At 46.9% G+C, this 27,800-nt stretch overlaps 1 protein-coding gene across 4 annotated transcripts in view; it reads right to left on the bottom strand.

Moving 5' to 3' along the window:
* The window catches only part of ATRN (attractin), a 156,063-nt gene that overhangs the window by 87,314 nt on the left and 40,949 nt on the right, over window positions 1–27,800 (bottom strand). For all 4 annotated transcript variants that reach the window (XM_055133653.1, XM_055133655.1, XM_004610993.3 and 1 more), the window contains exons 2-5: window positions 11,447–11,530; window positions 8,005–8,118; window positions 4,954–5,082; window positions 740–945 (exon numbers count right to left, since the gene is read on the bottom strand). In XM_055133653.1, the coding sequence (XP_054989628.1) occupies window positions 740–945; window positions 4,954–5,082; window positions 8,005–8,118; window positions 11,447–11,530 (533 nt within the window). The remainder of the gene's footprint in view (window positions 1–739; window positions 946–4,953; window positions 5,083–8,004; window positions 8,119–11,446; window positions 11,531–27,800) is intronic.

Here is a 27,800-nt window from a genome sequence, read left to right as displayed (position 1 = left end):
TATGGCTTCTGCTGCAACATTTGCTCAACCCAGGTACTCACATGACTCCTTAATGCCACACAAACCCACCAAACTGAGCCTTTAAACATGCGCATTTCCTTTCCAAACAAAAAACTATGTGAAGAAAAGAAAATTACTAAGTGAGTAACAGGTGTCATCACTGTGTCTGGAAAAAAGCTATTGATGGGACCCAAGAGTAAAGAAGGTGCTTGTACCACCTGGGTTGGATCCCTGGGACCCCATATGGTCTCCCACGTCCCACCAGGAGTGATCCCAGAGCACAGAGCAAGGAGTAAGCCCTGAGCACAACCAAGTGAGCCCCCTGCCCTCCCTCCCCCCAAAAAACCCTACTGAAGCTTCTTTAATAGACAGTACTTGACTGACTGTAAATGACCCTAGTTTTCTCTCAATTCCTGAACATTTTTAAGGGGACCACATTACTGGCAGGTCTCTTCCCAGCTCCCTGCTCTGTTCTCTGCCATGTCTTGAGGCTCAGACTGCTTTCTTGACAGAATCACAAAGGATACCAACCTGTCAACCCCCACACCCAACTCTAAAGAGACCCCCACCAAACAGCTAGCCAATTCAGAGACTTCCAATCAGATTAATCAAGAGCTGTGGAAGGTTCAGTGTCTGATTTACATGAGCAGTATGGGTGCTGGGAATAGAGTAAGACTTGAACTTACTCCCCTCGGAACATCCTGCAAAGCCAGAGGAGAAACGATGAAGCAGCTCTTACCCTGCCAGTTCCCAAAGCAGGCGCACCCTCTGGCGGTATCTGGATAGCAGACGCCTCCGAGGGGAAAGCTACAGTTATTGACACAGTGGGGAATGTCACAGGCTTCCCCTCTCCAGTTTCCAGAGCATTCACACCGCACCGTGGTGCTGCCGTTGCTGATCTTACACTCTCCTCGGCCTGAGCAATTATTTGGACACATGTCAAAACTATAAAGACAGAGGGAGAAAATTAAATCAAGACAAAGCAACTTTTCAATTACTTTTGTGCAGACTTTCCTCCTACACAGACTTAAGAATCTCCCGAGCAGATTTATAAGAGCCCTACGGTACTTACCATCAAGCCAAATGGGGGTCACTCGACCCCGCCTTACTCAGGCTAATCAAATAAGCCCTGCTGAACTCTCAGGAGGCAAGTTAAAGAAATTACAAGGCGAGAAGAGATTCTGGCAGAACTGTACAGGGCTTAGTTTCACAGGGGTGGGGATGACTCTTCCATTCCTGACAGCTCATGAAAGACAAGCATGACGAAACTACCAACCGCACGTTTGGGAATTTGGAGAACAAAAGGATAAAAAACAATGCACTCGAGGGATGATCTCTAACATGTAACAGAATTCGTTTAAGATTACTGCCCAGAGCAATGTATTTAAAGTTCCTTAATAAGCTGATCTACGCATTTCAGATGAAGGGCAGTTTTAATTTAGGAACCTGATCATCATGTGTCCCATAAAAGGATGATGTGAGACAGAAAAATCACTCAAAGGACGAAACTGCAGGTTCCTGCACTCTGGTAGCCCAGAATCTTCTCTGGCATAGCCTGGCCTCCCTGGCTCCAGCGGGGGTGAGCCCAAGCACTGAGCTAAGACCAGCGCCCTGAGCACAGCTGGGTCTGGGTCATTACCTACTCCAGGTAAAAAATAATAGTAACCCACAAAAACATAACGTAATCTAATTTTCTTGACAACACCTTTTAAAAGACATAATTTTAATTCTTTTAAAGGAAAGCATTACAGGTCAAGAAAGAAAACTAAAAAAAAAAAAATTTGCAGAAAAGCATGTCAGAAAATTAGAAGTCTCTCACAAAGACAACCATACAATCAATTTACGATAGCTTTAGGATAAGATTTTTTTTTTTCTTTTTGGGTCACACCCGGCGATGCACAGGGGTTACTCCTGGCTCTGCACTCCGGAACCACCCCTGGCGGTGCTCAGGGGACCATATGGGATGCTGGGATTTGAACCCGGGTCGGCCGAGTGCAAGGCAAACGCCCCACCCGCTGTGCTATCACTCCAGCCCCTTTAGGATAAGATTTTATAGAATATTTTTGTAATCTGTATTATAATTACAATAATACATATACTAGACTTTTTTTTTCTTTTTGGGTCACACCCGGCGATGCACAGGGGTTACTCCTGGCTCTGCACTCGGGAATCACTCCTGGCGGTGCTCAGGGGACCATATGGGATGCTGGGATTCGAACCCGGGTTGGCCGCGTGCAAGGCAAACGCCCTACCCGCTGTGCTATTGCTCCAGCCCCTATACTAGACTTCTTAAGCCGTAGAAATAAAGAAAAAAGAATCACTCTTGATTCCTATAAGTGTTGAAATCCTTATGACTATTAAGTATCCAGTTAGAAAATTGAATGGCATATTTTTATACTTTATTTCATTTACTGATATGTAGCTGATATATAACATTGTATCAGTTTCAGGTATAACAGGAGAAAATGAGTGCAACAGTAAATTAACTGTCATCACCACTTGAAGTTACAATTTATTTGTGTTTACATGTGCTGTCAAAAACTGAAGCCAGGCCCTCACTCTGGAAGGTACCTGTTCTACCCAAGAATCACATCCACAGACCTCAGCTACAATGCTTTCTCCCTTGTGAGGAGAGCCTTCAAGGTCAGTCTCTTAATCACATTCAAATATCCTGTCCAGTACTGTTAACTAGTCAGTAAGCTGTAAATGATATTCCAGGCCCTGTGACATTCCTGTAGGCCTCTAGAAAGTGGTACCTACCATCTCTATAATACGTGAGTGCTTTAAAGATGAATTTCATCTTTACTAAGGAAAGGGCCTTTGTGGCCAGGAGAGAATTCAGAGGTAGAGCAGTGTGCCTTGCATGCGCCCGACCTGGGTTCTAGTCCTGGCACCACAGCCTCCAAAGCTTCTGCAGAGTGGCACTGGGGATGCCCAACCTCAGGGCCCAAAAGCACCGCAACCTAGGGCTCCAGCACTGAAGGACAGGTGTGGGCCATGGATACCCTGGGCACTGCTTGGGATCCACTCCCTGCCCCCACCCTGCCCCTGAAAAAAAAAGGAAAAGGGCCTTTTGCACGACAAAAGTTGACAAAAATAAGATGTAAATTTTGGATGGGATTTGTTATGATTAAACAGCTGTTTGATCACCCACTCCGGGAGCTGGAGAGAAAGCACAGCAGGTAGGGCGCTTGTCTTACAGGCAGCCGACGCGGGTCTGACCCATGGCATCCCACAGGGTCCCCTGCGCACTTTGAGGGGCACTTCCTGAGCGCAGGGCCAGGAGTAAGTGCTCAGCACTGCTGGGTGTGGGCCAAAAAAACAAAAAATCAATCCACTTCATTTTCATAAAAAGCACAAAGAAGGGGCTGGAGCGATAGCACAGCGGGTAGGGCGTTTGCCTTGCACGCGGTGGACCCGAGTTCGAATCCCAGCATCCCATATGGTCCCCTGAGCACCGCCAGGGGTAATTCCTGAGTGCAGAGCCAGGAGTAACCCCTGTGCATCGCCAGGTGTGACCCAAAAAGAAAAAAAAAAAAAAGCACAAAGAAAGCTGAAGGCATTTCCATAATATACTCAAACCTAACCCTTACAACAAGTGGGTCAAAGCATATCGTCCTGCACGTGTATTACGGATATGAGAACATACTACCACAACACAATGTTTTTTGTTTGACTGGGGGCCACACAAAGTAATGCTCGGGGGCTCCTTCCAGCTCAGCGCTCAGGAAGCCATGTGGTGCCAGGGACCAAGCCCCCTGCATGCATGCGCTCAGCCTCTGAGCCCCCTCGCCAGCCCCAAAACATGTCACTGAAAAACAGAGAAAAACATAGTCCTGTTCAAAACTCAAGGGAAAAAAGAGTGACATCAACTTCTCTCTGACTCTCAGAGCCTCCACTCAAGGCCCGTAGGCACAGGCTGACCTGACATGCAGAAAGTAGGGGCCAGAAAGGCAGGACAGTGGGGAGGGCGCTTGCCTTGCATAAGGCTACCTGGGTTCAGTAACTGGTATCCCATATGGTCCCCTAAGCACTGCACAGACTAATTCCTGAGTGCAGAGACAGGAGTAATCCCTTAAGCATCAGCAGATGTGACCCCAAAACTAAAAATTTAAAATTATAAATAAAAACTTAAAACCCAATTAATCAGTCAGTTGCATAAAATCTTGCAACAAAATAATTTCTGAATCCCTATAAAGTCCAAATTGCAAGTAATACATTGCTTGTATGTCTATTTAATTTGAAGTAACGAGAAAATCAGTCTCATTTTCCGTGTTTAAAATGACTCAAAATGAAAAATAAGACTAAGTGACAACTGTGTGAAAATAAAACACATACATTTGTTTCTTCTTCTCAAAGGAAACGAGGAAACAACGGAGGAGCTTAGGGCACACAAGCCCCAAGGCTCCTCCAGCTGCGGACACCTGGCCAGGGCACTGCTTCTCCCCTTCGGAAGAAAACCGTCCTTCTGGGGGCTGGAGCGATAGCACAGCAGGTACAGCGTTTGCCTTGCACATGGCCAACCCGGGTTCGATTCCCAGCATCCCATATGGTCCCCTGAGCACCAGCAGGAGTAATTCCTGAGTGCAGAGCTAGGAGTAACCCCTGTGCATCGCCAAGTGTGACCCAAAAAGAAAAAAGAAAAAAAGACAAAAAGAAAACTGTCCTTCTTTCCCAGGAGAAGCCCAACAGTGCCCAGGCAGGGATTGAAATTGTGCCCCTGTCACTTAGAGCATTTCCTTTACCTTGTCCTGTCACTGCCTCAATTATAAAACAAACAAGAAACAGTGCTTACACTCTGTTTTGGTTTAAAAAAAAAAAAAAAAAAACTCAATGAGAAAATTCATACTAATTGCTTAGCTCAAGGCCTGACATATTATAATGCTCTTGCACGTTACTCAACATTGTTCAAACAAAAGACATAGTCTCTTTAATAAATCATAAATATCTTACTTGTAAGTGATATTAAATCCAGTCAGATTATAAGCAGCATCACTGAAGAAATGCAGCAGGGCATAACCTGATGTGGCGACCACCTCAGGGACAGTGTCGTTGCCATCTCTCTCGGGAACGATGAGGCCGCTGAAAGGAAAGCACATTTCTAATAAGCGGACGCACAATGTGGGCAGGAAGTAAGGCGCTGGCCTTGCATACAGCCAGCCCTGGTTCAAATCCCGGTACTATTCTAGTCCCCTGTGCACTGACAGGGCTCACACCTGAGCACAGAGCTGGGGATAAACCCTGAGCACTGCTGAGTGCTAAGTAATCCCCCAGAGACACAAAAACTGCTAAGTTTAAGGCCGGAGAGAGACGCGCCAGTGGCTAAGGTACTTACTTGCCTTGCTCGACGCTAACCCTGGTTTAATCCAACACTACATGGTCCCCCAAGCACTGCTAGAAGTACCCCGAGCACCAAAGGGTGTAGCACCTCCCCCACCCATCCTGCCCCCCCCCACCCCCTAAAAAGACATTCTAAGTAAAACTATAAAGGGGAGGGCGGAGTGATAGTACAGCAGGTAGGGCGTTTGCCTTGCACTGACCAACCCAGATTAGACCCCCAGCATCCCATATGGACCCCAGAGCCTGCCAAGAGTGATCCCTGAGAGTAAGCCCTGGGAACAGCTGGAGGTGACCCAAAACAAACGAGCTGCAAGACAATGGTCTACTATATATTTACATGAACCCTGTATTCCTTGAAGGCAGGGAGTCAAACTGGGTTCTCAGAGGAAAGGGTCAGAGTCTGAGGCAGGAGCTAGGCAGGAGTCTGTATTTCACTAGTACAAGAGGGTGCATGAGGGGTCGGAGCGATAGCACAGCAGGTAGGGTGTTTGCCTTGCACGCGGCCGACCCGGGTTCGATCCCTGGCATCCCATATGGTCCCAAGCACTGCCAGGAGTAATTCCTGAGTGCAAAGCCAGGAGTAACCCCTGAGCATCGCTGGGTGTGACCCAAAAAGCAAAAAAAAAGAGGGTGCATGAGCAAGAGCACGGTGTCTGCCTCTGACAAGATCCTCTCAGGGGCCAGCATGATAGTGCAGTGGGTAGGGTGTCTGCCTTGCACGTGGCAGACCAGGGTTCAGGCTCTGATCCCTGACCAGGAGGAAGTCCTGAGTACCCCAAAAGCAAAAAAAAAAAAAAAAAAAAAAAAGGTCCTCTTTGGGCCTGATCAATTTCTTTCTTTCTTTCTTTTTTTTTGGTTTTTGGGTCACACCCGGCGATGCACAGGGGTCACTCCTGGCTCTTAACTCAGGAATTACCCCTGGCTGTGCTCAGGGGACCGTATGGGATGCTGGGAATCGAACCCGGGTCGGCCGCGTGCAAGGCAAACGCCCTACCCGCTGTGCTATCGACCTAGCCCTGACCACAGTTTCTACTGTGAGTCAAAGTCAAAAGATAAACCTCTGGTGTAAGGATTTCTAACTCAAGGAAGTGAGAAATGCTTCGTGTCCCCCAAAGCTCTGGCCCCATACTCGACAAAGACAAGCTGACCCCTGTAGGAACAAAGTAAACATTGGTTGGACTGATTTATTTTTAAGTCAAGGAAGTAAAATGTTTGAGGGGAAAGAATGCAGAAAGTCAGGTGCAGATGAACAGATAACTCAGAGCACACAAGCAAATGTGTATTTTAGAAAAATGTTTTCTTTTTTTCACCCTCTATCAGGAAAAAAGACAAACAGCTCTCATAGGTCACACGGTCAAAAATACAGTCAGAGGGTGACTTGTCGTTAATAAACGCTAAAATGCCCAGAACAATCTACAATGCCCCGTGCAGATTTAGTGTGAATCTGTTTTGTCTAACTACGAATAAAATGCCGGGATGATAGCTCGGCAGCAAAGCACTTGCCTGGCACATGTGAGGCTCTGGGTTCTATCCCTGGCACCAGAAAAAGAAAATAAAAAACAAGTTGTAAGGAAGGGGAAAAAAAAAATCACAATGTGTAACTACTAGGTTTCTCATTCTCCGTGGGCAACAACGGTTCACTTTATGTGTATTCTTCTTAAGGGGCCCCTGGCCCCTTAAGATACCTAAGTAAAGCTGCACACATTCATGTGCTATTTCTTAACACAACAAAAGCTCAACTAAAGCTTATGTAAAGAGAGAGCTGCAAGGACAGCACAGCAGGTGGCCTTGCATGTGGCCAACCCGGGTTCGATTCCCAGCATCCCATGGTCCCCCAAGCACACCAGGAATGATTCCTGAATGCAGAGCCAGGAATAACCCCTGATCATCACTGGGTGTGGCTCAAAAAGCAAAAAAAAAAAGCTTATGCAAAGAGGACCACAACGGCCATAACAGATACAGTTTTTCACTTGAATTCTTCATAGAAATAACCTTATTCAGGGCTGGAAAGACAGGAAGGTGGGTAAGGTGCTTGCCTTGAGTATGGCCCACCGAGGTTCGATCCCCATATAGTCCCTGAGCTATGCCAAGAGTGATTCCTGAGTGCAGAGCCAGGGCTAAGACCTGAGTATCATCAGGTGTGGTACAAAAACAAAGACAAATTACATTATTCAACATACAACACTTACATTTGAACAATATAAATTTCAGCCCCACCATACCGTCTGTCACTGTAATCCCGTTGCTCATTGATTTACTCAAGCGGGCACCAGTTACATCTCCATTGTGAGACTTCTTATTATTGTTTTTGGCATATCAAATACGCCATGGGGAGCTTGCCAGGCTCTGCCACTCGGGAGGGATACTCTTGGTAGCTTGCCGGGCTCTCTGAGAGGGATGGAGGAATCAACCCAGATCAGCCATGTGCAAGGCAAACGCCCTACATGCTGTGCTATCGCTCTAGCCCAAGAAATAGGTAAACTTAATATTAATATCACAATTTTACAGATTCAAAAACTGGAAAAAGATCTTGCACTCTGCCCAGAAACTTACCCACTGGCGGGAAGAAATCAAGTCAGGACACAAGTGACAGGACTCCAGAGCTGGTCCTTTTTGTTACATAAAAAAAGGAAAAATAACCCCAAAACAAAGAGCTGAACTTACCTGAAGGCGGCAATTAGGGGTGCATAAATTGAGTCCCCATCATAAACGTATAAATGGTCCCAACTACACTCTGTAGCAAAATGATTGAAACGAAGTCTCATTATTCTATTCGGCCTGAAAGGGGGAAAAACATGATTTTTAATCACTGGTACTATCATTTGAGAAAAACATATCAATTTTTAAGACTCCACGGGAAAAAAAATAATAAACAACTATTCCTTCATTGTCAAAGAGTCACTTAGTATTTACATGCCGGAGGCCTGAGACACGCAGGAGAGGGGCTGGAGCGACAATACAGTGGGTAGGGCACTGCCTTGCATGCAGCCAGCCCAGCTCAATCTCCAGCAACCCATATGGTCCTCCGAGCATTGCCAGGAGTAACCCTGAGCACAGAGCCAGGAGTAATCTGAGCAGTGCTTCGTGTGACCCCCCAAAAAACAAAAATAAAACAATTTTAATTGTTTTAAAAAAAACACACAAAGTAAACCAAGTAGGTACAGTCTGTGCATCCTGGGTCACAGAGGCCGTTCCCGACTGGCCTGTCAGCCTTTCTGCATTCCTTTCCTGAGGCAGGTTAAGATGCCACATTACACACCTGCCCATTCGCTAACCCCTCCCATCCAGCACCTTCTCGAAGAATTACTTGGCAAACCCTCTGGTCTAGAGGAAGCCAGTTATGTTCTTGGACTGAGGCGGAACCCAGAGGGAACGAACGCCTTACTGGAGAAGCCCCGCCAGGGTGCTGACGGGCTCCAGTATGGTGCCACTTTCAAAAGGCACTTCAAGGCTGCACCCACCCTCTCCCTCTCCCTCTCCTCTCCACAACTGCCACCAAAGCGCAACGACTATTTCACACCACACAGTGCCACCTCCCTGTTCATATTCATCAAACACCGGCAAAAATCTTCCAGATTCCCACTTCCTAAGACAGATCTACCTCTCTATTCCTGCCATGTAGTTCTCAAATATTTAACATATTCCTTTTATGTGGAACTTCGCCAACATCCACATGTGAATATCCTTAAGTATCACACATCCTACACAATAGATAGATAGATACATACATACATACATACATACGTACATACATACATAAGAAGCAAAACACACAAAGCCAAAAATCCAACTCTCCTTCCAGCACTTACCCACTCTACCCCCTTCTCCGCTAAACTAAAGTGCAACTTCACCCAGGACTTTACCTTTTCCATTTCCATATATCCCACACAGCCTCTCCACGCTAACCTAGCTTCACGGCAAACATTCCACGTAACAGTTCAAGGTAAAATCACAGTAATTTCTACACTGCCTAGCTGAATGCGCCAGCCTAGACCTGCCCTTTCCCCCACTCTGACTGTCTAACATCTCGAAGCAAACAAACACATCAAAAAGCTCATCCCAACAGTGATGCGGAATGGGAAGAAAGTAAAGGGATGGGGTATGACAGTGTAACAAGTTCTGGAAAGTGAGGGGGGAAGGGGAGGGAAATTAGGATGAGAGCTAAGTCGTGGGGAAAGTCAAGGGAAACTACTACAGGCAGAGAAAACAACAGGGTCTCGAAATCTTGGGGAGAGAAAAGGTGCTAAGACTGAGCAGCAGGAAGAAGATCGCCCCATCTGAAAATGACAGTTACATCTGTCCAAAAAGAACTGTAACAGACCTTTGAGGAAATAAGCCAGAGGGGCAAAAGGCAAAAGTAAGAGGCTAGTTTCAAGGTTATGACATCCTGTTAAGAAAGAGAATGGGGGGCCAGAGTGATAGTACAGCAGGTAGGGCATTTGCCTTGCACACAGCGGACCTGGGTTCGACCCCCAGCACCGCAAGTGGTCCCTCGTGCCCTGTCAGGCGTGATTCCTGAATGCAGAGCCAGGAATAAGTTCTGATCACAGCCAGGTGTGGCCCAAAATTAAAAACAGAAGAGAGAGACAGAGACAGAGAGCGGAAAGAGGGAGAGAATGGGGATTCTTATGACAGCTGTACGGCTGCAGGAGAAACGGAGAACACAGGCAGTCTTGGCAGATATTCTAAACAGGAAAAGGACGGACTTGCTGACAGATTAAACAAGGGGCTCAGGAAAGGAGGGGCCAGCGTTTCTGTCTAAGGGTGAAGGAACCACCTCGAGGATGCATGGAGCAGCCTCGGTGGCCATCGGCTGGGCATGGACCGGCAGAACGGGCAGTGCTCATGCTTTACATGTCGGAGGCCCAGGCTCGATTGCAGACACTGCATCGTTCCCAGATCACCACAGGGGGAGCGACCCCCAGCCCCACAAGCACTAAGTTGGGAGTAGCCCCCCAGCACCGCTGCGATGGCCCCAAAGTAAAACAAAATGCAAACAAAACAAAAACGATTGAAAAACAATAGTAATGTGGTAAATACTTCCTTGAAAATGGACAAAAGCAAGATGTTACTTCAAGGAAACAACTATGTCTGTTGCCAAAAATCAAGCATAAGCTTTTGGAGTCAGGAGAGAATCCAACAGTTTGTCCAACTGGGGTTCAATCCCTGGTACCTAGGGCCTCCCTGGTATCAACAGGAGTAGCCTGGGCAGCCCCCAAATGCCAGGGATGTCTCTAGAGCACCACGGGGGTGGCCCTGGTGGTCCCGGGCACCACAGGAGCCATCAGCACTGCAGCCTCGGGCCTCACCTGGCCCACTGGGATGAATATCGCTGCTAATGTCCCCCAAAACTAAAGGGTTTGGAAAGTGGCGGCTGCCACCTGGACATGCTTCCCAACACGGAAAACTCTCCCATGAAACTGATGATGATTTTAACCAATGTGATGTAACAAAATACAACAATGTTTGGCTGATCTGCAATAATTCAGTAAATCATTTCCCAAATGCTGGGGAGGGGAGGGGAGGGGAGTGGAGGGGAGGGGAGGGGAGGGGAAAGGAAAGAGAAGGAAGGAAGGAAGGAAGGAAGGAAGGAAGGAAGGAAGGAAGGAAGGAAGGAAGGAAGGAAGGAAGGAAGGAAAGGAGGGAGGGAGGGAGGGAGGGAGGGAGGGAGGGAGGGAGGGAAGGGAGGGAAGAAGGGAGGGAGGGAGGGAGGGAGGGAGGGAAGGGAGGGAAGAAGGGAGGGAGGGAGGGAGGGAGGGAGGGAGGGAGGGAGGGAGGGAGGGAAGGAAGGAAGCCATTTTTAAAAAACTTTTACAATGATTAAATGGAAATTTCTGGTGCATGCAATTTATTTGCAGCATTAAATCAATTGAAAGTTTGAACTTTTTATTTGAAAATGAAACTTTAATGAAAAACTTAAGACAACAGGTTTTTAAAAATTAAAAAAGATTAAGAAAAAAGATCAAAAGGTATCAAATAAAAAGCTATCAAATGAAAAATCAGTTAAAATACTTTACGGTATCAATCATTCATTTTTTAAGGAAAAGTGCTGCCATACAGAGCTCTATCCTAAAAAGAATGAACTGAATGAACCATCGTTACTTACCGCCCCTCGATGAGCCACGTGCACTTGGTTTTGTATTTGTAATTTCCAGGTCCATCTGTTACAAACCCAGAAGGTCCAGTTAGTCTGCAACAAAAAACAGAACAAAACAAAAACAAATTAAGTCTATAAAATTATACAATTTTTTTCTATATTCTCAAGAAATCAAAGTGAAATATAGTGGGTACGTTAATGTTCAGTATAACTGAAGGACATGACCGGTATTTATACTAAGATGACACACATTACTCAAGAGGGCACACCGTATTAAATCCCACGGAAATGAGCAAAAACATACCCAAGTCTCTAGCTGAGATAGGAAAATCGTACTTTAAACCATGGAATGACGGGGACGGAGTGGGGGGTGTCACTGGAGGGTGGCTGAGGGACGGACAAGGTGACACCAATACAGTTGACACAGTAACACTTTAGAGAGCTCGACTGACAGGCCAGTCGCTTGGGCACACACACAGGACCACTGGCGCCACAGCCTGCCACAGGCACCCCCAAAGCAGGCAGGCACACCTCTCACCCCACACCACGGGAAGGCTACATTTTGTTTCACGCGGAGGGGGTCTTCCAAGCAGCGCTCAGGGCGCCCAGGGGCCATGCCCCCCAATACTCAGTCGAGCTGGGTGGTCGGTTCTGTGCGGGGGCTGGAGGACGCAAGGCTACTGGGTGCCCGGGTCTCCAGGCTACACCCAGCGGTGCTCAAGCTAGGTCTGAAGTTTATTATTAACATCCAGTCCTGCAATAACATATCCTGGCACCTCCCTGATAAAATTGGAGCACCGACCTTGATGCCTATTTCTCATCTTTCGATTAGTGTGCTTCCTCCAGTATAAACGAAGCTCCTATATTCTTTGCCTATTTTGCTATTAGGCTGTCTTTTGCAAATTAATGTGTAGGAAAAAAATTTAACATTAAAAAGATAGTCCATGTTACATCAAATGTACTATGTTTTCTTGGTTTATTTTTTATTTTTTTATTTTATAGTTTGTATCTTGTATCTTTACGGAGAAAAAAATTGTAATATTTAAGGACACTATTTCCAGATTTTTTTTCTCCCCGTTCTATTCTATCAGTGATGTCTGCCTCTCTGGAATTGGAACTACCGTCTGGCTCTTTCTCTCTGACTTTCTATCTACTGCCATCCCAGCGTCCACTCCTGCCTTGTCCACTTCTTCTCTTAATTAATTTCACCACTCACAGTCTTTCCTGCCAAGCCCCCTTATCACCATCTCCTTCGGGGCAGGAACAGCACTACCCGCCCCCACCTCCACTTTTAGGCCTCTGACACTGACCACTGCCTCTCATCCCTCCATTTCATTTAGTTCAATCCAGTAAGTCTTTTTTTTTTTGCTTTTTGGGTCACACCCAACAATGCACAGGGGTTACTCCTGGCTCTGCACTCAGGAATTACTCCTGGTGGTGCTCAGGGGACCATATGGGATGCTGGGAATTGAACCTGGGTCTGCCGCGTGCAAGGCAAACGCCCTACCTGCTGTGCTACTGCTCCAGTCCCTCCAGTGAGTCTTTGGCTACATGGCCTCCCCAAGTCCACTGGACTGTGACTTCGTGTTCATCACCTTACTCGCTCACCTAGCTGCGACCAAGGTCCACCACGGTTATCACCCCCTGCCGAACCTCTCCTCCTTGCCCAGACTCCCTCTGCTCTCCTGATGGACCTGTCACCGGGCTGTGCTCCCCTAACCAGCCGGTCTCAATCAAGGCTTCCCAAGCCCTTCTAATTACTGATTAGAAATCTGCAGTAGCTGTTACTAGGTTTTCACGCAGCTGAGAGGAAAACCCAGTCAGTAGCAGTTTACCTGAGATATAGAGTTCAAAGGTTAAGTTGTGGAGGCATTTCCACGATCGTTAGGGACTTAATGCTCTTTTATTGCTGTTACTGCCTTAAACCCCCATCATTAGTGGTGGGGCCTCAAACTCCACACTCCAGCTAGAAGGAAGGCGGACAAGGGCATCCCCTCCTCCCACTCAGTCAATCATGGTCCGTTCCACCTATGTCCTATTAGCGAGAAGTTACGGACACATTAAAATGGATAGGGAAGTTGAGAAATGTAGCCTTTTACCCCCAGATGCTGGTAGGCCCAGCGATAAAGGGTTCTCTTTCCTACGGAGCGGAGGCGACCTTGGAGGGCCGTTACTAGTCTCTGTCGCAGCCCGTAACCTAATACTTAGGCATGAGGGGTATTCTGAGGGGGCATTTTAGGGAAATAAGCTTCTCCATCTTAAAGACCCTGTGTTGGACGGACAGGCAGACGCACCACCTACATCTCCCCTGCAAGGAAGGCGGAGCTGCAGCCCTGCGAGGGTCCTGGTCACCAACCAGCCCCCAGCTGTCAGCTCCCTTGGGAGATGGGAGAGCTCAGGTGAGCAATTTGGCTCCAGGCCTCCACACTGGCTTGGCCTGTGTTGACGCTGAATTTCCTCCATCCGGTTCTAATTCCTAGCTCCTTCCTCTCTCAGACCCCACCAACTTGTGCTCCAAATTTCAACTCAACAAAGGCTTCCCCATGGGGGTCAAGCGATAGCACAGTGGGTAGGGTGCTGGCCTTGCAGGCGGCTGACCCGGGTTCAAGCCCCAGCATCCCATGTGGTTCCCTGAGCACCCCCAGGAGGGATTCCTGAGCCAGGAGTAACCCCTGAGCATCATCAGTGTGGCCCCAAAACAAAACAAAACAAAAATGCTTCCCCAGCAACTCAACCAATGATTAACATCCAGATGACACTTTTTCCTCCCTCTGGAGTTCCCAGAGTTGGATTTTAGGGCTAGAAGTAGAACTGCCTTCATATCGTCTCCCCCGAGGGTGAACACACAGGAGTGAAGTCCCTGAAGAACAGCAGCCATGCCGGCGCCCACCAGACTCGAGCTTTTAGCTTTACAGAAGCATATGCTCTCCGCTGGTTGCTGTGTTAGTGTGAGTGAGCATGCGTGTGTGTGTGTTTCAATGTGTGTGTGTGTGTTTCTGAAACTCTTTCTTTTAAGTACTGCTAGTTCAAACACTTCTACAGCTTTTTACTCTCTACTTCCTTTGATCGTAAGAGTTTCTATGGACTTCACTGGAGAATGTTCAGGCAAATTAACATCACTTATGAAAAGGAAACATCAATTTTATTTTTAAATATTTACTTATAATACCTTTGGACTGGAGGAACAGCACAGCGGGTAGGGCATTTGCCTTGCACACAGCCAACCCGGGTTCAATTTCTCCGTCCCTCTCAGAGAGCCCGGCAAGCTACCGAGCGTATCCCACCCGCACGGCAGAGCCTGGCAAGCTCCCCATGGCATATTCGATATGCCAAAAACAATAACAACATGTTTCACAATGGAGACATTACTGGTGCCTGCTCGAGCAAATCGATGAACAATGGGACAACAATGATACAGTGTTACCACCGCAGATATTCCCATGGAACCACCCCCTCCAAGAAAAACTTTTTTCTCAACAGTGAAATTTTGTTTGAGAGCTAAAATAAGAAAGTCTAGGGACCTGCGAGATGGTATAGCAGGTAGGGTAGTAGATGCCTTGCACACAGCTGACCCAGGTTCAATCCCTGGCATCCATATGGTCCCAGAGTACCACCAGGAGTGATTCCCGAATGCAGAGCCAGGAGTAAGCTCTGAACAACACCCAGTGTGGCCCAAAACCAAAAATAAATAAGAAAGCCGGTTCTGGGACGCTGTGAAGAGTCCAGCCTGCTGACTGAACACCCACAGGGATGGAGCAGTGTGGCCTCACTGACCAGCACTCCACTCCTACGAATGACAGCCCCTTCACTGACACGATCTTCTATGTAACTTCAAGGTGAAGTTCACGCATCTGAATCTCTGTGTTTGATCTCACTGACTGACTACCCGACTCTGGGCTCTTGGAAATCCAAGGTTTCTAAGTACCAACAGTAGCAATAATCCATATATCCCTTATAGCATGCTGATCTGTTTGGGAAAACTGTATTAAAAAAAAACTCTCCATCTGCCTGGGGAAAGAAAGGGGGACAGGTGTGGGTACCCTTGGAGAGCAGACTGAAACTCTTAGAACAAAGGATGCTTTGAATTGAGCCATGGCTGGAATCACTAACAAGTTTCAACAGAGAAAGTTGCTTTCCACAAAAGGGTGGTTTCACTTGTCCTTCACTATCTTTCGGTGATAAACATGCTATTCTTCCCTGAGGACATAAGCTTCCAGCTTATCAGTCTTCTGTCACGCTGCTGTGCTTCCTTCAAAAACACATCCCACTTGGATCTCTGGACCTTGCAAAGACGCCCTGACCCTGAGTCTGGATCAGGCTGTTGCCCAGAGAACCAAATCTGCCCCGTGGCTGCTCAGTCTGGCCAGGGCAAATGTGCCACTTTCTGTCGCCAGCAAACAAGCAAACCCAGCAGCAACCACAGAAAATCAACTTCATCAGGTCTCTCTGTCCACTGCTCTCACCACACCCCTGTGGATTAAATCTATATTAGGCTTAATAAATAATATTTTCCCAGTTTTGCGTGTGGGTAACGTGTGAGAAAGAGCAAAAGTTATACAACTCTGTTGGCCTCAGGGCTCAGCAACATCTACAGCATTCGCAGTCTGCCATTTCCCCCCCAGAGAGAAGAGTGATTCGAGGGCAGGGTCACCAGCCGTAACACAGAGGCAGACAAACATTGACTCACCTAACAGGCATCCTTAACTATTTTTCCTCACACTCGTGAGCCCATCAGATATAGATTCCCTTTAATCATTTTTTGTTTTTGTTTGGGGGCCACACCCAGTGGTGCTCAGGCAATCATATAGCACTGGGGGTCACAGCTGGGTCAGCTGCATGCAAGGCAAGAGTGTTACCTGCAGCCCCATCTCTCCTGGTCTCTCCCTTCAATCATTTTTGTTACATGAGATATGATGCAGGGTTTTCTACATCTTCCTTACCAGCAGCTTCATGGTGCTTGCTCCTTGCTAAGGTGACCCAACTATGCATACCCAATTCTTCCTGTCTGCAGAGATTGCAACAGAATCTAGAACCCAGCGTAGGTTGCTACAGTGGCTGCTTCCCCAGAAACAGAACAGTGGGGAGTCAGGGGGGCCAGCCTCATTGAGGCTGCCTTATTCCTCCTCATTGTTAAACTCCATCTGAACTAGTATTCTCCTTATTTCCTCACTGAAGGCACCCTAAATTCTTGTATTTACCACTTTATGATGTACACATTTTTAAAATAGCTAAAAAATCCACATGCATTTAAAAAAAGAATCAATTTCAGGTCCTAGAGAGATGGTACAGTGAGTAAGGTGCTTATCTTACAATCAGCTGAACGGGTTCAATCCTCAGCATCCCATATGGTCCCCCAAGTACTTCCAGGAGTAATTTCTGAGGGCAGAGCCAGGAGTAATCCCAAACACCACCAGGTGTGGCTCAAGAACAAAACAGGGGCTAGAGCGATAGTACAGCAGGTAGAGCGTTTGCTTTGCATGCAGCTGACCCGGGTCCAATTCCCAGCATTCCATATGGTCCCCTGAGCACTGCCAGAAGTGATTCCTGAGTGCAAAGCCAGGAGTAATCTCTGAGCATCACCGGGTGTGACCCAAAAAGCAAAAAAAAAAAAAAAAACAACCCACAAATAAGAAATCACTACTACACTACTACGTCATAATTTAAATGACAATTCTTTTGCTGTACACAAAATAAAAGTTCATCTATCCTCTAGCATTTTAATAAGTTGAACTACCTGCCATTCTGTTTATGGCAAATACAAAATGTGGTGCTCAGGAGCCTTGGGGCACACCTAGTGGATGCTCAGGGGCCACACGTGCAGTACCCACGTAGGACTGAAGTCAGGTGGCCACAGGAAAGCAACAGCTAACTCTCAGACCGCTCCTAGAAATGACAAAATTCGGATCCCTACAATGGTACTACCATTCTCCTAGTTATTCAAAACAAAGGATACAAGTATGACCTCTGTTTTAAAAAATGCCCCCACATTAAAAAAAAAAGTCCCCACCACCACACATTTAGTACTTTTTTTTTGGGGGGGCGGGGTCTTGGCTCTTGGCAACTGGCTAAGATTTAATTATGATATGAGAAGAACAAGTTATGATAAACATCCTATCTTAACCCAAATCTCAAGGGAAACTTTTCATTATTTCAACATACAGTGTGACAGTTACCCAAAGTTTTATTTTTAAAACCTTTACCAGATTAAAGAAGGATATTTACCAGATTAAAGAAGAATATTTCCATGCTGAGTTTACTGAAGACTTTTATCAGGGTAGGTGCGTCTCACAAAATGGTAATTTGATTTTCCTTTGTTAGTGTATGGGTCAAATGACAGTGTTATGCAAATATCAAACTTTGAAATTTGCAAATTAACTCAACTTGATTGTGATTCTTTCAATATTTTACTGGAAATAATTTACAAGTGTTGATACTTATTATTAAATGTTCATTAAATTAGAAATGACCTGCTTTTTCTTTTTGGACAAAGAATTAGATGCTGGCTATATAAAAGTAAAGGAATTGGAATTTCGCCTCTTTTTTTTTTTTTTAAGACACCATTATTTACAAAGTTGTTCATTAAACAGTCATTTCATGCATTTGGTGTTTCAACACCACCAGTGTGACCTTACCTCTACCAATGTCCCACTTTTCCTCCTATCCCCAACCTGCCCCTTAGGCACATAACAAATTTACTTGGTATTACTTATTCCAACAAAACTTTAAGAAATGGCAAATAGAATGATCAGAAAAATCAGTCAGTAAGAGCCCATTTGTGACTGTTGTACGATCTTAACCTATGTAAATAAGGAAAATAAAACCTTTTTGGGGGGGGGGTCACACCTGGCAATGCACAGGGGTTACTCCTGGCTTTTCACTCAGGAAATTATTCCTGGTTGCGCTCAGAGACCATATGGGATGCTGGGATCAAACCCAGGTCAGCCATGTGCAAGACAAACACCCTACCCTTTGTACTATTGCTCCAGCCCCCCAAAAATAAAACCTTTTAATAAAATATAAAACTGCTTATTCTCATGTACATAAGTAAGTTCTCTGGAATCTAAAGTACACTGCGTTAGGGGCTGGAGCAATAGCATAGTGGGTAGGAAACTTGCCTTGCACGCGGCCAACCTGGGTTCGATTCCCAGCATCCCATATGGTCCCCTGAGTACCGCCAGGGGTAATTCCTGAGCACAGTGCCAGGAGTGACCCCTGTGCATGGCCAGGTGTGACCCAAAAAAGAAAAAAAAAATTTAAAGTACACTGTGTTAAAGTTTATTTGATATTCAGATCTCATTACGGTAATAATCATCTCATCTTCCACACTTACCAGAATAAACCTGTGAATGTTAATAAACCAAACTCTTGGTTTTCGCAATGTCTGGGATTTGCAGTGATGGCACCCTTGTCACTACTGACATCAGCAACTTGGGTCCCCTTTCTCTTGGTCAATCCCCAGAAGTCTATCAGCTGGGGGAGGATGGCGCCCTCAGGGGTGCTTGGGGCACCACGCAGCTGAGGATGGACCCTGGGTCCCAACATGCCATACATGTGCTTCAAGCTGAGTGATCTCTCTGGACCCCGCTCACTCCTTTTCTTTCCGTCTTTCCTAACTCTCGACTCCTAATCCTCTCCATTGTACCTGTCTGAAATTAGTATCTCTATGATTTTTCTTCCCATGACTGAGCATAGTTTGCAGTGATTTCCCTATTTTCTCAAGTTAAAAACATAAATCATTCCATTTAAAATTTCTTTTTCATACAGTCATCCAGGGCTGCGATTCTCTTAGCATGGCATTAGCTGATCATTTTCATTAGGCTTTTTCCTAACTCTTGATACCGATTCTTCCAACCAGAGTCTTTTTAACCACCAGTCCTGAAAGCCCTGAAGTCTATTCCCTTCTCTCTTGACATCCCCAATTCTCCTTCAAACTCCTGGAAATTTCTTCTCCATCTCCTAACCTCTGAATTCTTTTAAGAAATCTTTCAGAATTTTACTGTTTGGGAAATCTCCATTTTCCTCAAGGCTCCTTTTCATCTCTAACTATGCTTCTGTTCTTTCCAAAAACATCATCTCAGTCTCATCATTTCCACGGAGGGGCCAACGCCCCCTTTCCCACACACAGCAAACATAATTATAGGAGAGCTCCATGCCCTGCCCCCACTTCAGCAGGAAGATGAGGGGTCTTCATCCACTTACAACCAATTGTTGCTCTTTAAGTTAAATCGGGTAGAGGGGAGGGGTGGGGAGATAATGATGGTCCTGCTTCCATCATTCAGAAACAATTGATGATGGCTCTGCTCCCACTGTTCAAAGGTGAGTAACAATAACCCTACTCCCATGCCTTCAGACATGAATTCTGGACAGGAAGATGGACACTGTGTGGATAGAAAAGTCACCAAGAGAGGCTGGTCTCTCATTCTGGGTAACTCAGGGAAGGGACCACCAAGTAAAATGTGGTCGGAGGTCATGCGGGGGAGGGGTCACGCGTGCCGAATACAGACTAGAGACTGAACACAATGGCCACTCAACACCTCTATTGCAAACCACAACACCTAATCAGAGAGAGAGAACAAAAGGGAATTCCCTGCCATAGTGGCAGGGTGGGGTGGGGGGAGACGGGACTGGGGAGGGGGGGGAGGGATGTTGGGTTTACGGGTGGTGGAGAATGGGCACTGGTGAAGGGATGGGTTATCGAACTTTGTATGGGGGAACATGAGCACAAAGATGTATGGATCTGTAACTGTACCCTCACGATGACTCTCTAATTAAAAATAAACTAATAAAAAAAAAACAATAAAGTCAAGTTGAAAGAAGAAAAAAAAAAGTCACCAAGAGAAGCTTGGTCACTCCTGCCATCTGATGAGGCCACTGACAAGCAGGCAGAACTGTCTCCCTGGAAAGACACGCCCTGGTGCTTGCCCGACACAGGTGTGTTCCTCCTTCAGGCCCCGCCTGCCTCTGAATGTGCCCTATCCGCCCACTCCAGATGGAACCCCAATGGCTGCGAGCTTCCAGAAGCAAAACCCAGGTATACAGGTTCAAGGACTAAGACTCCAGGCCACATGCTGGCCGTCCCTTCCTGTCTCCTCGCTTAGGGTCCCGGCTGTCCTGCCCACGACCTGCCTACAAGCACCACCTCAGCGCATCAACGGCCTTAATCAGAGACTCCCAGATGAATCTCAAAATGGATTAACTCGCTACAGAGATGTCTCTGGACCCCAAGCACTTACAATTTTAGAAATCCAGAAGCGCATGGCCACTTTGCAGCCGCACGGCCTCTCATGATATTCATAATAAGCAATAGAAAATAAATTATTGGGGCACAGCGGGTAGGGCGTTTGCCTTGCACAAGGCCGACACGGGTTTGATCCCCGGCATCCCATATGGTCCCTCAAGCACCGCCAGCAGTAATTCCTGAGTGCAGAGCCAGGAGTAACCCCTGAGCATCGCTGGGTGTGACCTAAAAATCGGAAAAAAAAAAAAAAAGAAAAAAAGAAAAGAAATTATCTAGGTAGCACCTGCCCCTGGCAGGCAGGCTTGAATGGTGGTGGGAAAATTTGAAATAATGGTCGTGGGAAGGTGTAATGGTGATCAATTAATGTGAACAAACTTATGAAAATAAAATTTAAAAAATAAAAAAATAATTAATAAATCAGAAAATTAATGTGCCCTAATCCGTTTCTCTCCTTCTGGTTTCTGACTTCTGACTTTGGCAGAATCTTTAATGACCTGCATGGCACTGCCAACATTTTTGTCCGATTTGGGAAATTTTCAGCCGTTACTTCTTCCAAATGCTGTTTCAGCTTGACTCTTAATTCTCCTGTCCTTCTGGATTCTGGGTCCCAATTACACAGTTTTAGTTCTCTCGGCCCATGAATCAATTTTTTCCTTGTCTGCTCCTTTCTGTTTAGATGGCGTGGGTTCTGCTGTTCTGTTCTCGAGTATCCTGTCACTCTACTATGAAATACCTCACTATAGCAATTATGGTTACGGGAGAGACATGGTATGACAGAATGTGATGTTACAAGTCATGAACACAGAGTCTTATTAAATCTTTTATTCCAACTGGTGGTCTCCCTGTTTGGTGTGGGTCCTGGCTTACGTTTCCGGGTTACTGTTCTAACAGCAGATGAATCTTCAGAGCCTATATAGTGTTACTTGGCCTGCTTTGCCTAGATGGCTCCACTGAACCAGCTGGCAAAAGACACTTCCCTGAGCCTGAATGCCAGGTGTCTGCTGGCAGGAGAAAGCAGGGCAGCCTTGGGGTGCCCCGGCTCAGCTCCCCAGGCTCTTTGGCTGTGAAGAACAATTCTAAGGCACAAAAGAGAGATGAAGGGGCCTCCCAGAAGGTGCCTCATGGTACAGCTGGGTCCCTCTGCCCAGATGCACCCACCTGCCCTTCTATCCGAGCAGGGGAAGAACCTCAAACCCAGCAGGCCAAAGAGACTTCCCGGGGCGTGGGGTATGGCCTTTATGCCAGCTGCGCACAGCCTGAAGGCTCGGGCAGGGGCGAGTCTCCAGCCCTCAGGACAAATCTGCGGCTCGGATTAGGAGGCTCTCCGCAGCGGAATCTCCCTGTCAGTTCTGCTCACCTGCCTCATTATCTCTCAGTGGGAAAGGGAAGTGCCCAGTGGAGAGGGCTTCTTCCTGGCATTTACATTTGGTGAGGATCCTTAGCGATTCCGCCTCGACAGTGGTACCAAGACTGATGCTTTCCGAGGAACAGCCAACCTGAACTGCACTCTGTTGCTAGGTCAGTTCGGGGGAGGGGGGGCAGGGGGTGGGGAGAGGACAGGATGGGACAGGCGCAGGGGTCCAGTTGGGTTCAGGAAGGTCAGCTCTGCTACGGGCTCACTGTTCTAGTCCTGAGTCTCCAGCCAGATCAACTTCTCGGACTTGTACTCCTTCCCTTCCTCCCCCTGGCAATGTTGCCGCCCTAAGCAAGGGTCCTAGGCATGGCTGGGTGTGAGCTCGGCCCCCCGCCGGGGTCTGTGCACACACGGCACGGCACAGTCCTCAGGGGCTCCACTCTGCAGCCGTGCTCGCAGCCATGCTCACGGCCCTTTTACCCCAGAGCTCACCGTGAGTCTCTCCCTTTCCCTGCAGTGCTCACACGCCCGGCTGCAGCGTGGCCGAGAATTGCTCTGTGTCACAGAGAGCAGAGCTGCCAGGACAGTGCCTGGCGCGTTCCAGCAGCACCTCGGATCAAGCGGGCGGCCTCACACAGCAAGACTGCTGTGTCAGCCATCAAGCCACACCCAGCCCCTCACCTTCTACAACTTTCCGGTGTTGCAGTGTTATGCTCCAATTTCAGGACTGATAGTTGAACTTAGAGGAAAAAGGGCTAAATCGTCTCATCTGTGCTGTGAATAATAACCTCAATTATTCATTTTCTCTCTTAATTTTTTTTTGGCGGTGAAGGTGGAGGGAGAGGTTGTGGCCACAACTGGCAATGCTCAGAGCTTACTCCTAACTCTGTGCTCAAGGATCATTCCCAGTGGACTTGGAGGACCATATGGGCTGCTGGGGATAGAATCCAGGTAAGCTACATGCAAGGCAAATGACCTGCCCTGTACTTATTGCTCCAGCACCCACTCAAGAATTTTTTCAGGTCTTTTGGTTTGGTTTGGGGGCCACACCCAAGTGTGTTTAGGGCTTACTTCTGACTCCGAGCCCAGGGATCATTCCTGGTTGTCTTCGGGGACCATATTGGGTGCTGGGGATTGAACCCAGGTTGGACTAATGCAAGGCAAGCACTCTACCCACTGTACTATCACTCTGCCCAGTTCTTTTTATTTTTATATATCTTTTTTTTTTTTTTTTTGCTTTTTGGGTCACACCCGGCGATGCACAGGGGTTACTCCTGGCTCTGCACTCAGGAATCACCCCTGGCGGTGCTTAGGGGACCATATGGGATGCTGGGAATCGAACCCGGGTCAGCCGCTTGCAGGGCAAACGCCCTACCTGCTGTGCTATTGCTCCAGCCCCTATATATCTATTTTTAATGAATGCCACACTATCTATTGCAACATTTACTACATAATTGCAACATATATAGCTATATATAATCATGTGTTACCACTAGCTATATAAAAACGATCCTGATAGCTTGAATCAATGATAGATGGCATCTTCCTGCAAAGAATATTTACCTTTGCTTCTAGCAGGTAATAAAGCTAAGAGCAGATCCTGATTCAATGAAGGATGGACAGAGGTGATTTGAAAGCTAAACTTCGGCCTCTGTATAAGATGGTCTGTTGGAGCTCACTCGTGAGCACAGGGCCTATTCTACCCTTGAATACTGCCCACTAAAAGTCTGTTGTGAGGCCGCAGGTATAGGACAGGGGTTAATGTCCTTGCCTTACAGACCAGTTAACCCCTGTTGGATCCCCAGCACTGCATATGGTACCCGAGTACCCCCACAAGTGACATCCCTGAGCACAGAGGCAGGAGTAAGTACTGAGAACTGCTGGGTGTGGCCCAGAAACAAACAGAAACATCATGCTCACTTCTTGTGCACCTCCAGCGGCAGGGATGCGGTTCACCATGCAGTAGAATGCTTGACTGAGGCTAAGACCCTAGGTTGGATTGGGGCGAAGGCTGAGGGCGGGGGGCAGGCGGGAATCACTCACCTCTCACCTCCCTCAAAGGACGACCCAATCACATCCAAACTTGCTCCGGCCTAACTACTTGTTTGCAGAGTCCACCGTAACCCAACACAACCTGAGCTCTCCAGTGCCATCGCTGACCACTCAGAGCAGCCCAGCGGCCACCTCCCTGAACTCCTCTGCTCTCAAGTCCCCGCGCCTTAGCACATTCAGTCCTCTCCAGCTTGAGAAACCGCCCCGCTTCCCTCCCCTGCTGCCCCGCCAGGTAACTTCCTGACCACCCTCCTCTCAGATCTCAGCGCCAAAGTCTCTGCGAATCTGGGAATGTTTTGTGTTTAATGCTGAGCTGAGTGATGACCTCTGTGTGCTCTTTATTCTGTGGTCTATTTCATACTTATACAGAGGAATAACTTTCCCACTAGACTACCATGGCAGTCTGTTCTTTCCTAGTTCTTCGGTTTGGGGGCCACAACCAGCAGTGCTCAGGAAACCACAAGAAGTGCTGACGGTCTAACCAGTGTCAGCTGCATGCAAGGCAGGTGCCTTAACCTCCGTACAATCACTCTAACCCTAGTCTGTCGTGATTTTTCTCAAGGACGTATCTTTTTATTATTATTATTATTATTATTATTATTATTATTATTATTATTATTTATTAGTGAATCACCGTGAGGTACAGTTACAAACTTATGAACTTTCGTGTTTGTATTTCAGTCATATAGTGATCGTTTACCCACCCCTCTACCAGTGCCCATTCACCTCCACCAATGTTCCCAGTATCCCTCCCTCCACCCCCACCCCATCCCCTACCACCCCACCCTGCCTCTGCAGCAGGGCATTCCTCAAGGACTTATCTTTCTTTTTCTCCACTATCTAAAACATCATAAATATTCACATAATATTCATTGTCTAATGAACAGCAATAGAGCTAAATTTCACAATAATAAAAATTTTGCTGCAATAAAAGTTACAACGAAGTCCACAATAAATTCCTCCGTGTGTCCAAGAATATTTTGGAGGAAAGTGAATTTTGAAAGTTAACAACCCAGAGGCCAAATGTCTGGATAATGATCCCAGCTTCTCCTCAGAAAAGTTATTTTGTGGATGCCTAGGTTGGCTTAGGAACCAAGGAAGTTTAATAATTTCTGTAAAGCACTTCCCTTAAATATCCACATGAAGACCATTTGTATTTTTTTAAATTTTATAAAAGCTCAGATAAGAATGGGCAATGCAGGGGCCAGAGCCATAGCACAGCGGGTAGGGCGTTTGCCTTGCACACAGCAGACCCAGGTTCGATTCCTGGCATTCCATACGGTCCCCCAAGCACTGCCAGGAGTGATTCTGGAGTGCAGAGCCAGGAGTAACCCCTGAGCATTACTGGGTGTGACCCAAAAAGCAAAAAACAAACAAAGAATGGGCAATGCAACAGGAAAAACCTTTATGTGTTAGAAGTAACAGAAGTGAGTTACAAGTAACTGGACCAGTGGAGAGAAGCTGTACTTGGCTCTCTTTGGTCTGGTACGGCCCCTCCTTCCTTCTCAGTTCACATTCTTAGTTACTAAGAACTAGCTTATGCCATGAACCTTACAGAACTACCTCTTCCCATCCAACTATAGTTCACTTGAAATGATAAAATAGTCCCACTCGCTCAAGTTCAGAAGTTGGTATGACTTCTGTTCCTTCCTCTGTTTCATCCTCTTTATCAAATGTGTAGCCGATTTCTGCTATGACTGCCATCAAAGGCCCGCTTAAAGCCAGCCCTGGATTTCCTTTCGCTCTGTCACACTCCATCCCAAGACAGAGAAACTCACTAGCAGCCTCACTGCAAAAGCCTCTGGCTCCATCTTCCCTGCTCTGGCGCTCTGCCCACAAAGCCCACAGAACAGCCCATGGCCAGAACAACATTCCAAAAGCACCAATGTCACCATGTCCCTCCCCGTACCGAGCACTTACACTGACTTTGCACAGACTATGGAACAAAGTAGGAACTCTTGACCCTGAGATTTGGCCTGCTGAGATTGTCGGCCTTCCCTTTCATAATCATAATTCCCATTAGTCACTCAAGCACTCCATAACCATTTTTTTCCCTTGGTTCTGGGCCACACCTGGCAATGCTCAGGAGTTACTCCTGACTCTGCACTCAGAATCTACTCCTGGTTGCGCTCAGGGGACGTATGGGATGCTGGGGATTGAACCTGGGTCAGTCACGTGCAAGACAAATGCCCTACGCACTGTACTATCTCTCTGGCCCCCATAACCATTCTTTACCATGGTGTCACTCTGCTCTGACTCAAACAATATTCTCCCTTTTCACCTGAAAAGCCAGACCCACATCTGTTTCTCCTACCTGGACTATGCCCTCAATCTTTCTTATGAACCGAATGAGCAGAATCTTTCTTGGGGTCTTGAATGTTAGGCAAAAATACGCAGGAGGGGCTGGAGAGATAGCACAGCAGGTAGGGCGTTTGCCTTGCACGTGGCCGACCCGGGTTCAAATCCCAGCATCCCATATGGTCCCCTGAGCACGGCCAGGGGTAATTCCTGAGTGCAGAGCCAGGAGTAACCCCTGTGTATCGCCAGGTGTGACCCAAAAAGCAAAAAAAAAACAAACCGCAGGAATAGGATTATATCCAACCAAAGATCCGCCCTACTAGCAATCAGTTCTCTTTATAACTATATTCCTTTCAATGCCCATGTAAATATACAACAAATGAAAGAAAAAGCATTGAGCAAAAAATAAGGGGAAAATACACACACACACACACACACACACACACACACACACACACGGACTCTGACATTTAACTCCAACTCCTCCCAGCCATCTGACACCTTTTATTTGCATGCCACCTTATTTATACATTTTTATGGCTATTTAAAATGACAACGGAATATGCAATCTGGTTCCTACCTATAAATGGAGGGGGAAGAACAGCAAATTCTTAGATACATTTAAAAAATAGACAGGATGTGATGATAGTTTGGATGTAAGTTAAAAGAATAATAAGGAAAACACCCAGGTTTTTGGAGATGCCATATGTACGCTGAGAAAACAGAGACTTGAATAGGCATGGAGTGAAAATCAAGATTTCCATTTATAGAATTCTGGGATGTAGAACATGTGAAGAGGAGATGGAGACAGACTAGGAGTGCAAATACAGAGCACTCAAATCTTTACTTTTAGGGTTTTTCGGGGGGGATGGGAGGCAGGTCACATGCTCAGGGGTTACTCCTAGCTCTGCACTCAGGGGACCATATGGGATGCCAGGGATCAAACCCGGGTCATACTTGTGCAGGGCATGTGCCCTACCCGCCCAGCATACTCAAATCTTTAGAAGCCGGACGGAGAAAGAATGTAAGTTCTTAATGTCTGCAAATGAGAGATCAGTCAATTAGGGCAGGGTGGGCGGTTAGGGGTCTCCGAAATCCAAACCTGATGTTCAGGAAGGAGCAGTAAGATGTGATGAAGCTAAGTAAGATGAGAGAGTGAAATCACAGCCGTGAGAGGCCAGGAGGCTGAGTGTGAAGGACTCGCCATTGGATTAGAGAAGCTGCTGATGAGCCTCGGCTCCTGGAGACCCCAACGGCAGCGAGTGAAAGAGAAAGTGAGGAGTGGGAAAGGAGGAGACAGCAAAAGCAACTCACTTAAGGAGTCTGGTTGTGAAAAAAGAATAGAGAACTGAGGCAACACACGGAGTGACCCGCAGCAAGTCGGAGACAAGGAAAGAGCGGGGCTGCAGGGCACAGACCAA

Source organism: Sorex araneus, chromosome 3 (genome assembly GCF_027595985.1).
Source record: "Sorex araneus isolate mSorAra2 chromosome 3, mSorAra2.pri, whole genome shotgun sequence".
NCBI classification, from domain to species: domain Eukaryota; kingdom Metazoa; phylum Chordata; class Mammalia; order Eulipotyphla; family Soricidae; genus Sorex; species Sorex araneus.
Note: the sequence above shows the minus strand (reverse complement) of the source record. Positions and strands in the feature narration are given on the sequence as shown.